The sequence below is a fragment of the Desmodus rotundus genome, chromosome 1 (genome assembly GCF_022682495.2).
Source record: "Desmodus rotundus isolate HL8 chromosome 1, HLdesRot8A.1, whole genome shotgun sequence".
Taxonomy (NCBI): Eukaryota; Metazoa; Chordata; class Mammalia; order Chiroptera; family Phyllostomidae; genus Desmodus; species Desmodus rotundus.
Window position 1 is genome coordinate 182,472,611 of NC_071387.1, and position 16,001 is coordinate 182,488,611.

The 16,001-nt window shown below is 40.6% G+C and overlaps 1 protein-coding gene across 1 annotated transcript in view; it reads left to right on the top strand.

The window, feature by feature from the left end:
- The first annotated feature begins 578 nt into the window (after positions 1 to 578).
- The window catches only part of ADCY2 (adenylate cyclase 2), a 344,352-nt gene continuing 328,929 nt past the window's right edge, over positions 579 to 16,001 (top strand). Inside the window, exon 1 of the mRNA XM_024578430.3 lies at positions 579 to 1,099. Within this exon, the coding sequence (XP_024434198.3) occupies positions 890 to 1,099 (210 nt within the window). The 5' untranslated portion in view covers positions 579 to 889. The remainder of the gene's footprint in view (positions 1,100 to 16,001) is intronic.

The window sequence follows — 16,001 nt, forward strand, 5'->3', positions numbered from 1 at the left end:
AAGTGCCCCTGCCCTCTGTGATCGTGGGTAAGAGCGTGGGAAGCCCACCCCACTGCTCGGAGTGAAGAGGTGGGTGGAAAACCCCTATCTACTAAGGGGGGGCGAGGGTAGTAGAACCCCACTTCCGTGCGTCCAGTTAGTGAAAAGGAGAAGTGCTAGCTGTCCTCTGAGGAGGGGGTACTCAAGGATGGAAGATCTCCCTGCTCTATTCAGAGACAGTGGAGGAAAGTATGGGGACACCTCTGCACTCTTGTATCCCACCAAGAGACTGGGGGCACTGGAGGGTGGGAGTACCTTCCTCGTTGCGCTGGGAGCTAGTGGAGAGGAGGCCAGGAGCCCCCGCAGCCCTCCGAGCGCAGTGGGAAGTGGGGGGCAGGGAGTGGGAACCCCCAGTCTGTGCTCTGAGGCAGTGTAGAGGAGGTGGACCGCGCTGTGGCTGACTGTGGGAGGGCGGAAGGAGGGGACACCCGGGTGAGGCACAGCCGGTGCCCCCCCCGCCCCCCGCTTCCTGCATTTCTCCCTATTCGCCAGCCCCCGGCCTCCACTAGCTCGGCCGTCGGGGGGCGGCGGTGGGTGGAGGCCTGGCTGCGCGACGCCGGGTGGTGAGAGGCGGGCCGAGGGCCCCCAGTCGCACCCGCCCCCTCCCGCGCGGTGGCGGCAGCGGCGGCTCCGGGAGCTGCCCCCGAGGCCGCCGCTCGGCCCTCGCCCGCGCGTCAGCGCCCAGCCTGGGGCGACCAGCTCTGCCCGCTCCGAGGCTCCTGCGCGCAGCTCAGGGCGCGGATAGCCGGGCTACCGAGGCGGCGCGGGGGTGGGACGCGGGCGGCGGCGGGCGAGCGGGCGGCGCAGCCCGGGCCCGGCTGGCTCGGCCGGCGCCCCGCGAGCCGCCCCGATGTGGCAGGAGGCGATGCGGCGCCGCCGCTACCTGCGGGACCGCGCCGAGGCGGCGGCGGGCGGCGGCGACGGGCTGCAGCGGTCCCGGGACTGGCTGTATGAGTCCTACTACTGCATGAGCCAGCAGCACCCGCTCATCATCTTCCTGCTGCTGATCGTCATGGGCGCCTGTCTCGCCCTGCTCGCCGTCTTCTTCGCGCTCCAGCTGGTAAGTGGTCCCTCTGCGGGACCTGCCCCGCGCCTTCCCGGTCTCCGCTCCCAGCCCACCCGCAGAGCGGCCCTTCCCCCTCAGCTCCCTGCCGCTCCAGCCTGCCTCGCTGATGGCGAGGCTCGGGCAGGGACTACGGGCACAAGAAAAGTTTCCTTGGACAGTTCTGCCGAAAATGAAGTTGCCAGGGTGTTCACCAGGTGGACCGCGGGGCGTGCGTTTTCCCCTTGCCTGCGCACCCGCAGGCAAACTCCGCCGCGCTCTGCACCGCCCGGCTGCCTGCCACATCCGCCCCGCTCCAATAGGTCTCCATCCAAATCAACCCCCGGCTTCACGAGGCCACTGCTTGGCCCCTGAGCTGGTGTTTCAGTTTGAATTGGATGTTATTTAGCTCTGTAAAAAGCCTGCCTTGGGAAAGTGGTTAATAAAGAGAAAAATGTAAAAAAAAAAAGTATATTATCGTACATCTTTGCCTTACAATCTGTATATATTTAGTCCCATAGACAGAAAGGGCTGGGGTGTTGTTGACCTGTTGTGAATCTGCGTCCTCTGAGTCTGTAAGTAACAAGCGTCGATGCTTTCCTGTTTCTGGAGCGGTAGTTAACTGTGTGCACAGGTTGTTAAAGTGGATTTCATCAGTAGCAGCACCATGCAACCCAACAGCGGATGCCAGTTTTGTCCATTTGTATTTTTCAAGGAGAAATCCTTGGCTCACTCCGTTTACAGTGAGGGAAAATCTGTAGATGGCAGTAAACTTCCTGTCACTGATCCTTCTGTTTGGTCAAACTTTTGCACCGCCTATGTTTGTGCAGATTTGGGGCCAGACATCGATTACCCCGTGAGATAGTTCTGGGCAGTGTTTGATCTGGGGATGTCTCCGCTGAACAATAGAGATATATGTGGGTTTAGCTTAGACTATAAGTACGAACCTACTTTTGTGTCCACTGAGCAAAGAAGTGGATGTTTGCTCAGGTTTCACTCAGTGTGCAAAATAGCCGTCTTTGCTATTTGGCAGTTTGCTTCTGATATCCTGAGCCAGATGGTGCTCAAACGTTATGCACTGGAGAACTTGCCATCATGGGGTCTTTTTAAAAAGTAGAGTTTTCTTTTCCCCCACACTACTGCAAGGATGCTGTCTTCTGCTGAACACAGTGAGGTCAGAATTGAAAACAGAGTGTAGGAGATCCATGAGGCCACGATGCCCACTGGCTCTTATACGTAAAGCAGAGAGCGCCTTTTGATCCTGTGTCCTGGGTGTGAGTTCAGGGCAGTCCTCAGACCCTTATAACCAGCCCAGCTTCTAATGCTCTCTGGAGGGGCATCTTTATTTCTCTTCAACACTTTTAGGACCAAAAGGACTGGGAGAGAGACCTCTTTCTGCTCAGCCTCATTGGCAAGCAGCATCTCTAAAAGCATCTCCTTTTTGTTCCAGTACTTTCAGGGAAGAAAACATGTCAGTTTTCCTCTGGAAATCTGTTTTGCCAGGACATAGCTGCTGGTGGTTCTGTTGAATCTGTAATGTAAACCTGTTCTGGCTTGTTCTCTTCTAAGTAGAAAAGGAGGAGCAGGTGATGGCCTATTTATAGTCATTAATATATTTAAAGACAAGTGGGAATTTCTTACCTCCCCGACACACACCGCTTTGTTTGCTATGACACAGATTTCTAATTTCTTTGACTGCCTTCACATAGATGTTCCTGAATAGGTCAGAGATTCAGTGGAGTCGAGCTGAAAGCACACTTCCCTGATTTGTCTTGATCTTTGTATTTGTGTTTCTTTACATAACTCCTTTATGTTGTTCCTTTTCACTCAGTGCAAATGCTGGAGTGGTATCCTTTTACAAAGTTTACACAGGCCTTTTTACTTTTTCTTGATCAGTCAATTGTTTCCAAACTTCACCCACGTTCAGCTGAATTGTTTAAAGCGCAAAATAGACACTTCCCAGGGCGTGGCTGGAGTCCAGGCTGCTGTCCAGATGGATCCCATTCTTTAGATAATATGTAATCCTTGGTCTGACTACTCTGCAAATCCTTTGAGGTGACAAGCTGTGCAGAAACGTTCTGGAATCAGGGAGGGTGGTGGAAAGGTGGGAACTGGTGCTGCCGCCAAGTGGGAAGTGGGAAATTCTGGGAGGAATAAGCACATCCTACGAAACTGGATCTTAGGAGGGAATGGGACAATTCTGAGCTCCTCATGGTTCATTTCTCTTTTGATTTTAGTGATGCTATAAAGAGCAGTTCCTCTTCCCAAAATATGCTTTGACAGGCAATATCAAAATTTGTCCAGATAGTCAAAGATGGTTGGGGTAGGAGCATTGGAAGATGGGACGGTGTTAATATAGAACGATATTCGCATGGTGAGGGGTGAATTCGTTTTTCAGGCTGACCAGAGCTTGGCTTCCCAGAGATCTACCTCGGGAGATGGAAACAGCTGCTTGGGGCTGGCCCAGGCATCCACCTTCCAGCACTTTACTAGAATAGCTAGGCTCTGATGTAATTCAGGAGCTCAGCAGATCTATTTTTGCTGCCTGAAATCTTGGACAGATTCCTTCTTTCCCATGAATCTGCTTGATTTTGATTTCCATCAGTTTTTGTAGTAGAAAAAGTCTGGCAGTTTGCTTGATGCACATCCATAGATCCGAGAACATTTGGATTGCAAAATCATTTTAGCTCGCGTCATCCCAGTACGCAGTGATTTTTTGCTATGTGTAAATTGCCTTTGTATGAAGTGGTTGAAAATATCTGTTGAAAAAGTAAGCTGTGCCATGATTTTGTATTTCCCTAAGTGACATTATTCAGAAACTAGTTTCACTTGATTTCAATCCAGGGTCAATCCATGATTTTGCATTATTGATCTTGATGTTAAAGTAATCCTCAAAATATTTTTATTGTGCTGTAAAGGTAAATTTGGAATTGAAACTCTACCATCTTGCTTAACTGTTTGCTACTTAAAAAGCTATTAAATAGATTTAACTCCATATTTGTTAAGAATTATCTAGACATGAAACAAAGTCAATAGAACCCATGTTAGCATGTCTAGAATTATAATATTGTGTTTAATAGTATGAAGATATTTTCCATTGCTTATCATGGACATTTTTAATGATAGTATTAGGCATAATGAGCAAAATAAACTTTGTTCCTTGTCTTGGAAAACAGGGAATTAAGAAGACCAAACTTTAAGTAGTCTAAGTCTTACGATGTCACTTCATTTTCCTGGATTGGTTCTCATTACTATATGCAAGAAGATGCTTTCTCAGAATTAAATTCTCTCTCCTTTATTATGTCTTGAATCTGATAGCTTTTCTTAAAATTTGCTTGTCATTGTTAGGAAAGGTTTATATATATATATAAAGTTTGTCAAAATAGCAGCCGGCACTAGCAGCAGGTTTGTTTTAGCTAAAATTTATAATTAGAAAGAGTCAATATTTCAACTGGAATGGAAAAAATTTGTTCCCATAAGTTTTAAGTTTTCAGATATTGCAATAAAATAGATTTTTGGTGCGTTTTTGGTTTGATACTGAAAGCCATATAAGCATATATACTTATATTAAATATGTATGTACTTTTAATAAATATGATTTTGAAGTGAATATGATCTACCCTCTTGCATTTACTGTGATTTAGTGTGCAAAATCTTTAAAACAATAACCATAAGTACTTTTTATAACAAATCAAATATCCAATACCCATTTTTCTAGGGGCTGATATAGCAGTGTTTCTTTTGTCTCTATATAGAGAAAGAATCATAATTTTCCCAAAGCCAACCAACCAACCAACCAACCAACCCATCCAATCATTGTCGGATGAACTTGGCTTTCTCATTGCAGACAACATTTCAGTACCCTCAGTGGGGAGAAGTAGGCCAATGGGGAGAAAATCAGTCTTTCAGCCCTTTCTTGGGGGCAGAAGGCTGAAGAAGGCAGGTGAATAAATACGCCTGTCATCTCCTAGGGGTCAGGAAATTCTGTGCATACTGTCTCTAGTCCTGTAATACATCTTTTCGAGCATTTCTGTACCTGCAGGAAAATACTAGTTGGCAGATATTTGTAATTTACAACCAGTAATTCATTTTCATTTTATTTATAATTTAACTTCGTTATAAACAAAAGGCAAGGAAAACTGTAATTTTCTGCTGGAAAGGTGGTTGCAATTTAGAGGACTAGCAAGAAAGGACTTTGGAAGCATCCTGCGGATATTAAAGTGCATAATTTAGTATATGCACTGTACCTTGCTTTCTTTATTTAACACTGGCGGAGACTGTAGTGGTTCGGAGCATCTATCTGCATGGCATTTTGGTTTGTCCCTTTCCACCTCTGTGATCTTGGACAAATGGTTTAACCTCTCTTTACCCCAGTTTTCTTGTTTGTGAATGGAATGATTACCTCCTTTCTAAGGTGATGGTCCAAATTAGTACATGTGAAGCACTTAGAATAATGCGTGACACAGAACGTGCCCTCAGAAACTACTGTCATTAGTGGGTCTCTTTTTTTTTTAATTTTTTATTATTGAGGGACAAATACCATATGATCTCACCTTTAATTAGTGGGTCTCTTATAGCTGCGTTTTCACTGTTGCCGGAAGGAATGCATAGACACATAGCATTAGAGCTGGAAGGGCTTCATTGTACAGACGAGGAAAATGAGACCAAAAGAGGTTAGCTCACTTTTTCAAGGTCATGCCATTGCTGTGGCGACACCAGGGGCAGAGCATTTGACTTTTCCAGGCTGAACTTTTCTAGAGCTCACTGCGGGTCTAGAATGCCCCTTTCTGGCCCTGGCCCAAAAGCAATTTTCTTGTTGATGTTTCTTGCTGATGTGAACATCCTCCATCTTCACCCTGTGTAATGGAGTTATATTTCCATTTTCTTCCCTTTAATGTTAAAAGAATCTAAGTAGAGATGCTTCCTCACAATGAATTCACTGAGATGGGGCATCATTTATTCCCATTTTGCTGAATATTCCCAGTGTCTTCCGCATTAAGCAGAGGATCCCTTTGTGACTTTGCGTTTGTTGTCTAAGCAGTCCCTGGCGTAAACACCGTGGCCTGTAAAATCCATTCCAATTGAACTGTTTGTAAAACTCACTGATGTTTTTAAATCAAACTTTCTATTTAAGAAATGATAACACTGTTAGAGCTGATCTATTGCTAAGTTAACGTTGTTTTATGGTTGTAATAACTGGTATGTTTGATCAGTAACTGTTAGTGATAGGAGCGCCCAAACTGGATATTTGCATATAATCCACTGGTACACTTGTCCTTTCTGGAACTTGTTATTGGCATGGGCACACTATCAAGTTCTAGAGCTTACACAGTCCAGCCTTGGCTGAGCACCCTGTCTGCACTGGTTTCTGCCTCTGACAACTGCAAAGCTCATGAACTATACAGTCATTTAACCACCGCATTACTGTCATCTGACGTGCAGGATAATTTTGCGAATCCGTCTCATCTCCTCAACTAATTGTTAGTTCTTTCAAGGAAGAAGCGTAGCACTCCCCGTATTTAACACAGCACTAACCATCTCACAGGTGCTTAATTAACATTTATAATTTATGGTGTAGGTTTGCTTTCCGTAGCAGTTGTCTTTCCCGCCGTGTAGCCTGCTGGTTAAGAGCACAACACTTTGTGGATAGACCTGGACCCCAGTCTCAATTTTGCCACTTAGCGTGTGTTCCTGACGTGTGAATGTATCTGCTGTAGCCTTGGTTACGTCACCTGTGAAATGAAATGCATAAAACCACCAGGGTCAGGGAGCTCTGTTGGGAACCGAGACAGAGCAGAAGAGCATTTAGATCAGCGATGGACACGTACTGTACCCCCAAAATGGAGGCTACTGTTGTTATATTTGTACCCGAGGGGTTTTTCCTCATCAAGGTCTCCTGTAGCTGTATTTCTCATTGAAAACTAACTGAGTACTAGGATTTTTAAACCTGGGTGTAAAAGAACGGGGAGTGTGTTTCTATGTATGTATGTTGTGCGTATAAGTTTGAGTTATTAAAAAGGGAGCAGAAGCATAGACTGTAGCAGCAAGATTTTTGCCTAGTTGGTACTCATATGGACATTCATATTTTTCAATTTTGTTAGTTTTGCTAATGTTATATAAGATATTTCCCATGTCATTCCTCAGCATCAAACTAGGAAGTAACACACCCCTGGCAATTCTGGTTTGCAGCCGTCAAGTGCATTTGGGAGGAGAGAAGGAGTTGAGTTAGCTCATGTTTGGTCCATTTGAGCAAATTAAAACTTCACTAATGTTTCAATGACCTCTTTGTATAAGGATGTAATAAAAATCACAAGGAAGGGAGCTGAGGAGAGGTTCAGATGAAGGCTTCGTTAGTCCAGCTGTTGCTGGCAATGTTACAAACAATTCTTTTTATTCCTTCTTTTTACTTGGGTTAAGCCATCCATCCCCAGGAGCCAGACTCAGGAGACAGAGTGATGAACACAGAGTAATGCAAGTCTCAACCTAAAAAGCCATCGGGAGCGGCTTTGCCAAACAGTTTTCTGAAATCGCCCAGGGTCCTAGAATGAACAATGATGCCAATACAAGAGAGAGAGAATACAGGTCTGGGACATGACTGTTAAGGATGCATTTGGACAATTGTATCTCAGAGTCAAACTAAGTCATTTAAAAAACTTGGTTCTTGAATGGAAATTTTCAGTTATTAGCAGAATTAAATATATGAACAATTTATTGCATTGGAAACATATAAACTTAAAGTATAATAACTTGTTATTAGATCATTGAAATTCCTAAGATTTCTCAAGACAGTTAACCTTATCTGAGAGAGTCCCAGGAATAATTCAAGTCCCTAGGGCTGCTTCCCTGCAAAAGATCGTGGGTCAGCACTATTGTAATGGGACCCCGGGCTGCACAATCTTAGAATTTGAACCTCTACTTTTTCCCACCAACAGATTTCATTATCTACCCGACACAATGAAATTGGTATATTACAGCTAGGGTCAGCCAGAGATCAAAGGTTCTGACTTCAATGCCTACGTGCTTTCTTCCCAAGACCGAATTATGGTATGTGTGTTTTAAATATCCTATATTATTTTTAAAGCTATATAAAAGGAAAGGATAAAATAATTAAGAATTACAGCTACCTGTGATGTGAACTACACAAACTTTTAGGCGAGTTCATTACTAGGACCAATACAAAGCTATCGATGCTTAAAATTCAGAGACTAAAGAGATCAGGTGAATGCAAATGCACGACATATTGAAGAAATATTAACCTAGTTCAAACATATGGGAGATCCAGTATCTAATTCTTTCCTCTCATTGAATTGCAGTGAATTCAAGCATTCATATGTTCTTCAGACTTGGACTTTAGGTACACATAATGGGATTCATCATTTGATTAATTTGAATAATCTTTGATTCTTGAGCACAATCCCTATTAATCTCTATGAGGCTCACTTACCTATTTATGCTGAAATAATCACCCAAGAACCCAGTACAGAATAGACTATCTCCAAAATGTATTTCTGTCTGTATTTTGCACCCATCCCATTCCCCCGCACAACCTCAGAAGTCAACTTCATATTGCACTTTGTGTTTATCATTTTCTTTTTTGTTTATTTTATCATACACATATATCATATATATACATATCACATATGTATGATATACATGTGATGTGAGGTGGTGATAAAAATCCATGTACATATTTTTTTCTTGGTGAAGAATGAATTTTTGCTGAATCGTTTTAGTTATTCCTTTCCCACATCAAAATCCCATATATGAGTGGTTTGGTATGGGCTGTCTTTTCTGTTCCATTGCTGAGTTTTGTTTTGCTTTTATCCCTGCAACACTGAGCACTTGCATACACAAACACACACATAGGGTATAATTACTAAAGCTTTACAATACCTATTTATATTAATCAGAGCAGGTAGCATGTAACTCCTTTAAAAATTTCTTGGTTATTCTTTTATCTTTCATATACACTTTGTAGTCACCTCTGTCAATCCCCATATGAGACAACTCTATTTGGATCTTGTTAGTATCTATATTGAATCTATTGATTCGTTGCTGAGAATTGATATTTTATAGTAAGTGTTTCTATGCATGAAGGTGGGCTGTTTCAGAGCCTCTACTGCATCCTGGAGGTCATTCTCCAAATTCGAAAGGGGGTTGTCCACAGGCGAGCCCTTGTCACTGAGTCTTCACAAAGTCACTCCTGCCTTTGATCAACAAAGCTATTTTAGGGTGATGGGGAAAAGGGTAAGACCAGTTAATCTGAATGGCAGTTTGGGCAGAAACATTGTGGACAGGAAAGCAAAATCTGTATCCAGAGTAAGTTCAATTCAAGGGAAAGCAAAGTGCTGTACCTTCCAGCATGGAAGAAGTGAATTGTAATCAGCCTGCCGTTAATAGTTGCTGATCCTTCAGAGGATGACACATGTAAGGGGCTCAGAGTTATGGTGCTTTACTTGTCTCTTTAGGTGACTCTAGTATATTCTGCAGAACAAGCTGTAATCCAGACCTGGATTTTAATTTTCTCAGGCATAGGGAACTTTCTATGAGGACATAGGTGCAGGTTCAGAGAGAGAGAGAGGAGGCGATGTAGCAGGAGTAGAGGCTGTGAATGTCTGTATCATTGGCTCATGGAACTTACTTGTGCCTTCAGACCTACCTGAGCCCTGACTCTCGTATTCCACCTCCACTTGTGGATGGGATGACTCTGTGCCCACCCAACTTCATGGCCTAGAGCACAGGTGGCAAATACAAGGCCCACGGGCTAAATCCGGCCCTCTACCTTGTTTTATCCATCCAGGCACCTTGTTTCTACCCGGTGGCAGCGCCGAGCTCCTCGACCCTAGTTAAGTAGTAGTTACATTTATCCAGTCCTAAAATTACATTCGGCCCTTTGAAGGCAACTGCGAGGCTGATGTGGCCCCCGATGAAAATGAGTTTGACACCCCTGGCCTAGAGGATCACGCAACAATCTGTTAGTTATGGACATCTCAGATGGCATAAGGACTTCGTGGTCCATGGCCAATGTCCAGTGCCTTCTCGGGTTTGGTAATAAGCCAGCCATTTTTTCTCAAATGGAAAGTGATTATCTGCAGAATTACAATGAAGCCTTCATAAAGCACCGGTGTGGGTGAGAAAGTGGGAGCTTCAGGGGCAATCTGCGAAGACAAACATGGCTAGGCACCCAAAGGGTGACCATGGTGGAGGAGGTCAACGGAAGGGACTCTGAGAATCTGTGCTTCTGTGTAGCTACTACTTCTGAGCTTCCGCGGCCAAGAGTTTGCTTGGCCACTGTATGCCAGTGGCCAGAATTTGGGCAGAAGAGCAGGATATGGAGCAGGGGAGAGTGAGGATCGGCTGCAGCCTGCTTGGACCTCTGGCTTACGATCATATCTGATGTGGAGACATGAGGTGAAAACTAGCTCTACATATGTAAGCGCTAGCACAAGTTCCTCTTCTGTTAACTCTAAGAGCCCTATAGAGTAAGGACTTCTGAAAAACGTAACTCCCAGCAAAACCAAACTGACCATAGATGATTCAGCAAACTTTAAAAATGACCAGTCTCCCTCCGAGATCCACTTTTACTCTAAGCACACTGCAAGTATTGATATGTACTCTGTTTTCATTATTCTTTTCAAATTTATGTTACGATTTCTTTTTCAATCTGAAAGTTAGAGTTGTGCTTTTTATCCAACAAATGTGTGTTTATTTTAATTTATACTTGTGTTATAAACTTCTAATTTAAAATCACTGTGACCCAAGAACATGGGTCTCTATATTTCTTTTTGGAAATTTTTGGTAAATTGCCCAGTACATAATATTAAAAAATTTATTCCATGTGCACTTGAGAAGGATATTGTTCTTCTTCCTGAGGTTGTCTGTAGAGTTCTGCATTTGTCAACTAGGTCAAACTTACTAAATTATGACATTCAGATCTTTTGCATTATTTGTTTTGTCTTTGTTTTGTTTGCTTGATCTTCAACAGCTGAATGGAGATGCTGATCCCTTCTCCTCTAGGTACATGGATTTACTTCTCCCCCTTCTTTTATACATTGTAGCCTTAAACATTTTGAGGCTATTTTATTGGGTTCATAGGTGTTTGAAATTGTTATAATTGCCTAGGAATTGAGCATTTCACTATTTTATTTTTATTCTTAAAGTTGTTTTTCTTTAATGCATTATTGTGTAAGATATTAAAATAACATGTTTTCATCTTTTTATTTTCAACCTTTCTGTGTGTATTTGCTTAATTATGTCTCTCCTAAATAGCACATAGTTGGGCTCTGTGTTATTATCCAGTCTGGGGATCTACTTTTTAATTGGCAAGTTAAAAACCACTTATTTCATTGTGATAATTGATATATTTGCACTTGTCTGCATCATTTTACTTCTTTGATATCTCTTTGTCCCAATTCCTTGTCCTTACTCTTTTATTGTTTCTTTTTTTGGCTTGATTTTTTCGTCTTCTCCCTCTCATTTTTTCCCTCTGATCATTTGAAATTTATGTATTTTATTTATATTCTTTTGGTAGTCACTCTAGAAAATTTTTCATAATAAAAATGGAAAATTGGTCACTCTTGACACCTAGTTCATTAAACGACTTTGAAACACTTTATCTCTATTTTTATTTTCCTACACTATTAGTGTCATTATTAAATATTTAAATTTTGTCTTTTTAAGCTTATAAATGAGACACTTATTCTTATTCTTTCAGGCAGACAGTGTGAGTTTATACCAAGGTGTTACCATTGTATCTGTTCACCTTCTTCTTTCATATTACATAGCCATTTTAGAATTATTTAATTTCTTCAAAGTTCTTTTAGAGATTTCTTTTTAAAAATTTTTATTTTTATCTTTGACTACCTGGCTTCTTTCACTTATTATAACACTCTCCAGTTCCATCCATGCTGTTGTGAACGGTAGGAGCTCCTTCTTTCTGCTGTGTAGTATTCCATTGTGTGAATGTACCATAGTTTTTTTGATCCACTCATTTACTGATGGGCACTTAGGCTGTTTCCAGCATTTGGCTATTGTAAATTGCACTGCTGTGAACATTGGGGTGCATAGGTTCTTTTGAGTTGATGTTTCAGAATTCTTAGTGTATAATACCAGCAGTGGAATTGCCGGGTCAAAAGGCAGTTCTGTTTTTAATTTTTTGAGGAAATTCCATACTGTTTTCCACAGTGGCTGTACCAGTCTGCATTCCCACCAAAACCATATGATCTTACATATAAGTGGAACCTAATCAACAAAACAAACAAGCAAGCAAAATAGAACCAGAGACTTGGAAATAAAGAACAAGCTGACAGTAACTACAGGGAAGGGGAGAGGAGGATAACAAGGGAAATAAGGGAAGGGTCATCAAGGAACGTGTATAAAGGACCCATGGACGAAGACAAGGAGGGGAGGGTTGAATGTGGGAGGTGGGGTTGGGTAGGGCCTGGGGGGGGAGAGTAAGGGGGAGAAAATGGGGATAACTGTAATTGAACAACAATAAAAAATAAAATTAAAAAAATTCATTTTTAAATTGCAGTTGAAATTCAATATTTTATATTGGTTTCAGGTATACAGCATAGTGGTTAGAGAATTACATAATTTACAAAGTGATTCCACCCAATATTTCCAGTACTCACTTGGCAGCATACACAGTTACTACAATATTATTGATTATATTCCCTGTGCTATACTTTATAGCCCTGTGACTATTTTGTAACTACCAATTTTTATTTCTTAATCCCTTCACCTTTTCACTTAGCCACTCAACCACCCTCCCCTCTGGGAGCCATCAGTCTGTTCTCAGTATCTGTGAATTTGCTTCAATGTTGTTTTTTTCTTATTTTTTTCTTTAGATTCCACATGTCAGTGAAGTGATACGATATTTGTCTTTCTCTGTCTGACTTATTTCACTTAGCATAATACCCTCTAGGTCCATCAGTGTGGATTTCATTCTTTTATATATTTGTGTGTGTGTGTGTGTGTATGTGTGGCACAGCTTTTTTATCTACCTGTCTATTGATGGACACTTGGGTTGCTTCCATAGCTTGATTATTGTAAATAATGCTGTGATGGATGTGGGGTGCATATATCATTTTGAATTTGTATTTCTTTTTTTTTTCAGATACATACCCAGAAGTGGAGTTCTTGGGTTATACGTAGTTCTATTTTTAATTTTTGAGGGACTTCCATACTGTTTTCCATAGTGGCTATACCAATTTGCCATCACACCCAACTGCAGCAGAGCAGGAGGGTTCCCTTTTTTCCACATCCTGGTCAACACTTGTTGCTTGTGGATTTATGGATGAGGTCATTCTGACAAGTGTGAGGTGATATCTCACTGTGGTTTTAATTTGCATTTCTCTGATGATTAATGCTGTTGAGCATCTTTCATATGTCTATTGGCTATCTGTATGTCCTCTTTGGAGAAATGTCTGTTCAGCTTCTCTGCCCATTTTTTAACTGGATTGTCTGTTTGTTTGTTTGGTATAAAGTTGTATGAATTCTTTATATATTTTGGATATTAACCTCCTATTAGATGTATCCTTGGTAAACATGTTCTCCCATTCAGTGGATTTTCTTTTCATTTTGTTGGTGGTTTCCTTTGCTGTGCAAAAACTTTTTAGTTTGATGTAAACCCTTTTGTTCATTTGTTCTTTTGTTTCCCTTGCCTGAAGAGATATGTCAGAAAAAATATTGCTAAGAGAAGTGTCAGAGAGTTTACTTATGTATTTCATAAATTTCAAGAAAACATAAGAAAGCTTATGTTTTCTTCTAAGAGTGTTTTGGTTATGAGTCTTTAGTACAAAGTCTTTAGTACATTTTGAGTTTATTTTTTGTATATGGGGTAAGAAGGTGGTTTAGTTTTATTTTATTTTTTGCATATATCCAATTTTCCCAATGTTGTTTATTGAATAAACTTACCTTTTCTCCATTGTATGTTCTTGCCTCCTTCATCATATATTAATTGTCCACATAGGCATGGGTTTATTTCTGGGCTCTTTATTTTGTTCCATTAATCTATGTGTTTGCTTTTATGCCAGTACCATGCTATTTTGATTACTATAGCCTTATAGTATGGTTTGATATGTGATACTTCCAACTTTGTTTTTCTTTCTCAAGATTGCTGTGGCTATTCTGGGTCTTTTGTGGTTTCATATACATTTTTGGATTATGTCTAGTTCTGTGAAAAATGCCATTGATATTTTGAAATGGATGACAATCTGTAGATTGCTTTGGGCAGTACGGACATTTTAATGATATTAATTCTTCCTATCCATGAGCACAGTACATGTTTCCATTTATTATTATCTTCTTCAATTCTTTCTTTAATGTCTTTTAATTTTTTGAGTACAGGTCTTTTACCTCCTTGGTTAAATTTATTTTTAGGTAATATATTTTCTTTGCTGTAAATGTGATTGTTTTCTTCATTTTTCTTTCTGGTAGTTCATTATTTGTATACAAAAATGAAACCAATTTCTGAATACTTACTTTGCATCCTGCTACTTTGCTAAATTCATTTATCGTTCTAGTAGTTTTTGGTGTAATCTTTAGAGTTCTCTATAGTATTATGTCATCTGCAAATAATGAGTTTTACGTCTTCTTTTTCAGTTTCAATGCCTTTCATTTCTTCTTCTTGTCTGACTGCTGTGGCTAGGACTTCCAGCACTGTGTTGAGTAAGAGTGGTGAGAGTGGACATCCCTGTCTTGTTTCTGATCTTAAGGGAAACACTTTTAGCATTTCCCTGTTGAGTATGATGTTAGCTGTGGCTTTATTATATTGAAACAGGTTCCCTTTATTTCCATGTTGCTGATAATTTTTATTATAAATGTGTGCTAGATTTTGCCAAATGCATTTTTTGCATCTATTGATATGATCATATGATTTTTTATCCTGCCTTTGGTTTATGTGCTGTTATCATGTTAATTGATTTGTGGATATTGAACCAACCTTGTATCCAGGAATAAATCCCATTTGATCATGGTGTATAATCTTTTTAAAGTACTGCTGAATTTGGTTTGCTAATATTTTGTTGAGAATTTTTATATCCATGTTCATCCAGGATATTGGTCTATAATTTTTTAAATGTTTTTGTCAGGGTTTGGAATCAGGATAATGCTAGCCTCATAAAATGAGCTTGGGAGACTTCCCTGTTTTGAATTTTATGGAATAGTTTGAGAAGGATGGGTGTTAATTATTCTTTGAATGTTTGGTAAAAGTTACATGTGAAGCTATCTAGTCCATGGCTTTTGTTTGTTGGGGGAGTTTTTTGATTACTGAATCAATTTTGTTGGTTATAATTGGTCTGTTTGGATTTTCTGTTTCTTCTGGATTAGCCTTGGAAGATTGTATATTTCTAGGAATTTATTCATTTCTTCCAGATTGTTCAACTTGTTGGCATATTATGGTTCATAGTAGTTTCTTATAATCCTTTGTATTTTTGTGGTGTCAGTTTCTCATTTTATTTGTTTGATTTATTTGGGTCCTCTTTCACTTTTTCTTGATACATCTGGTCTAACGTTTATCAATCTAGTTTATATTTTAAAGAACCAGTTCTTGGTTTCATAATACTTTGCATTGTTTTTAATATTATTTCACTTTCTTCCACTCTAATTTTTATTATTTCATTCCCATTGCTTACTTTGTGCTTTGTTTGTTATTCTTTTTTTTAGTTCCTTTAGGTGTAAGATTAGATTGTTTATTTGAGATTTTTCTTATTTCCGGAGATAGGCCTGTATTGCTATGAATTTCCCTCTTAGGACTGCTTTCGCTGTGTCCCATAGAGTTTGTCTTGTGTTTCTAGTTTCATTTGTCTCAAGGTACTTTTGATTTTTTCCTTGATCTTATTATTAACCCACTCATTGTTTAGTGACATGTTATTTAGCCTCCATGTATTTGTGTGTTTTTCAGTTTTTTTTCTTGTAG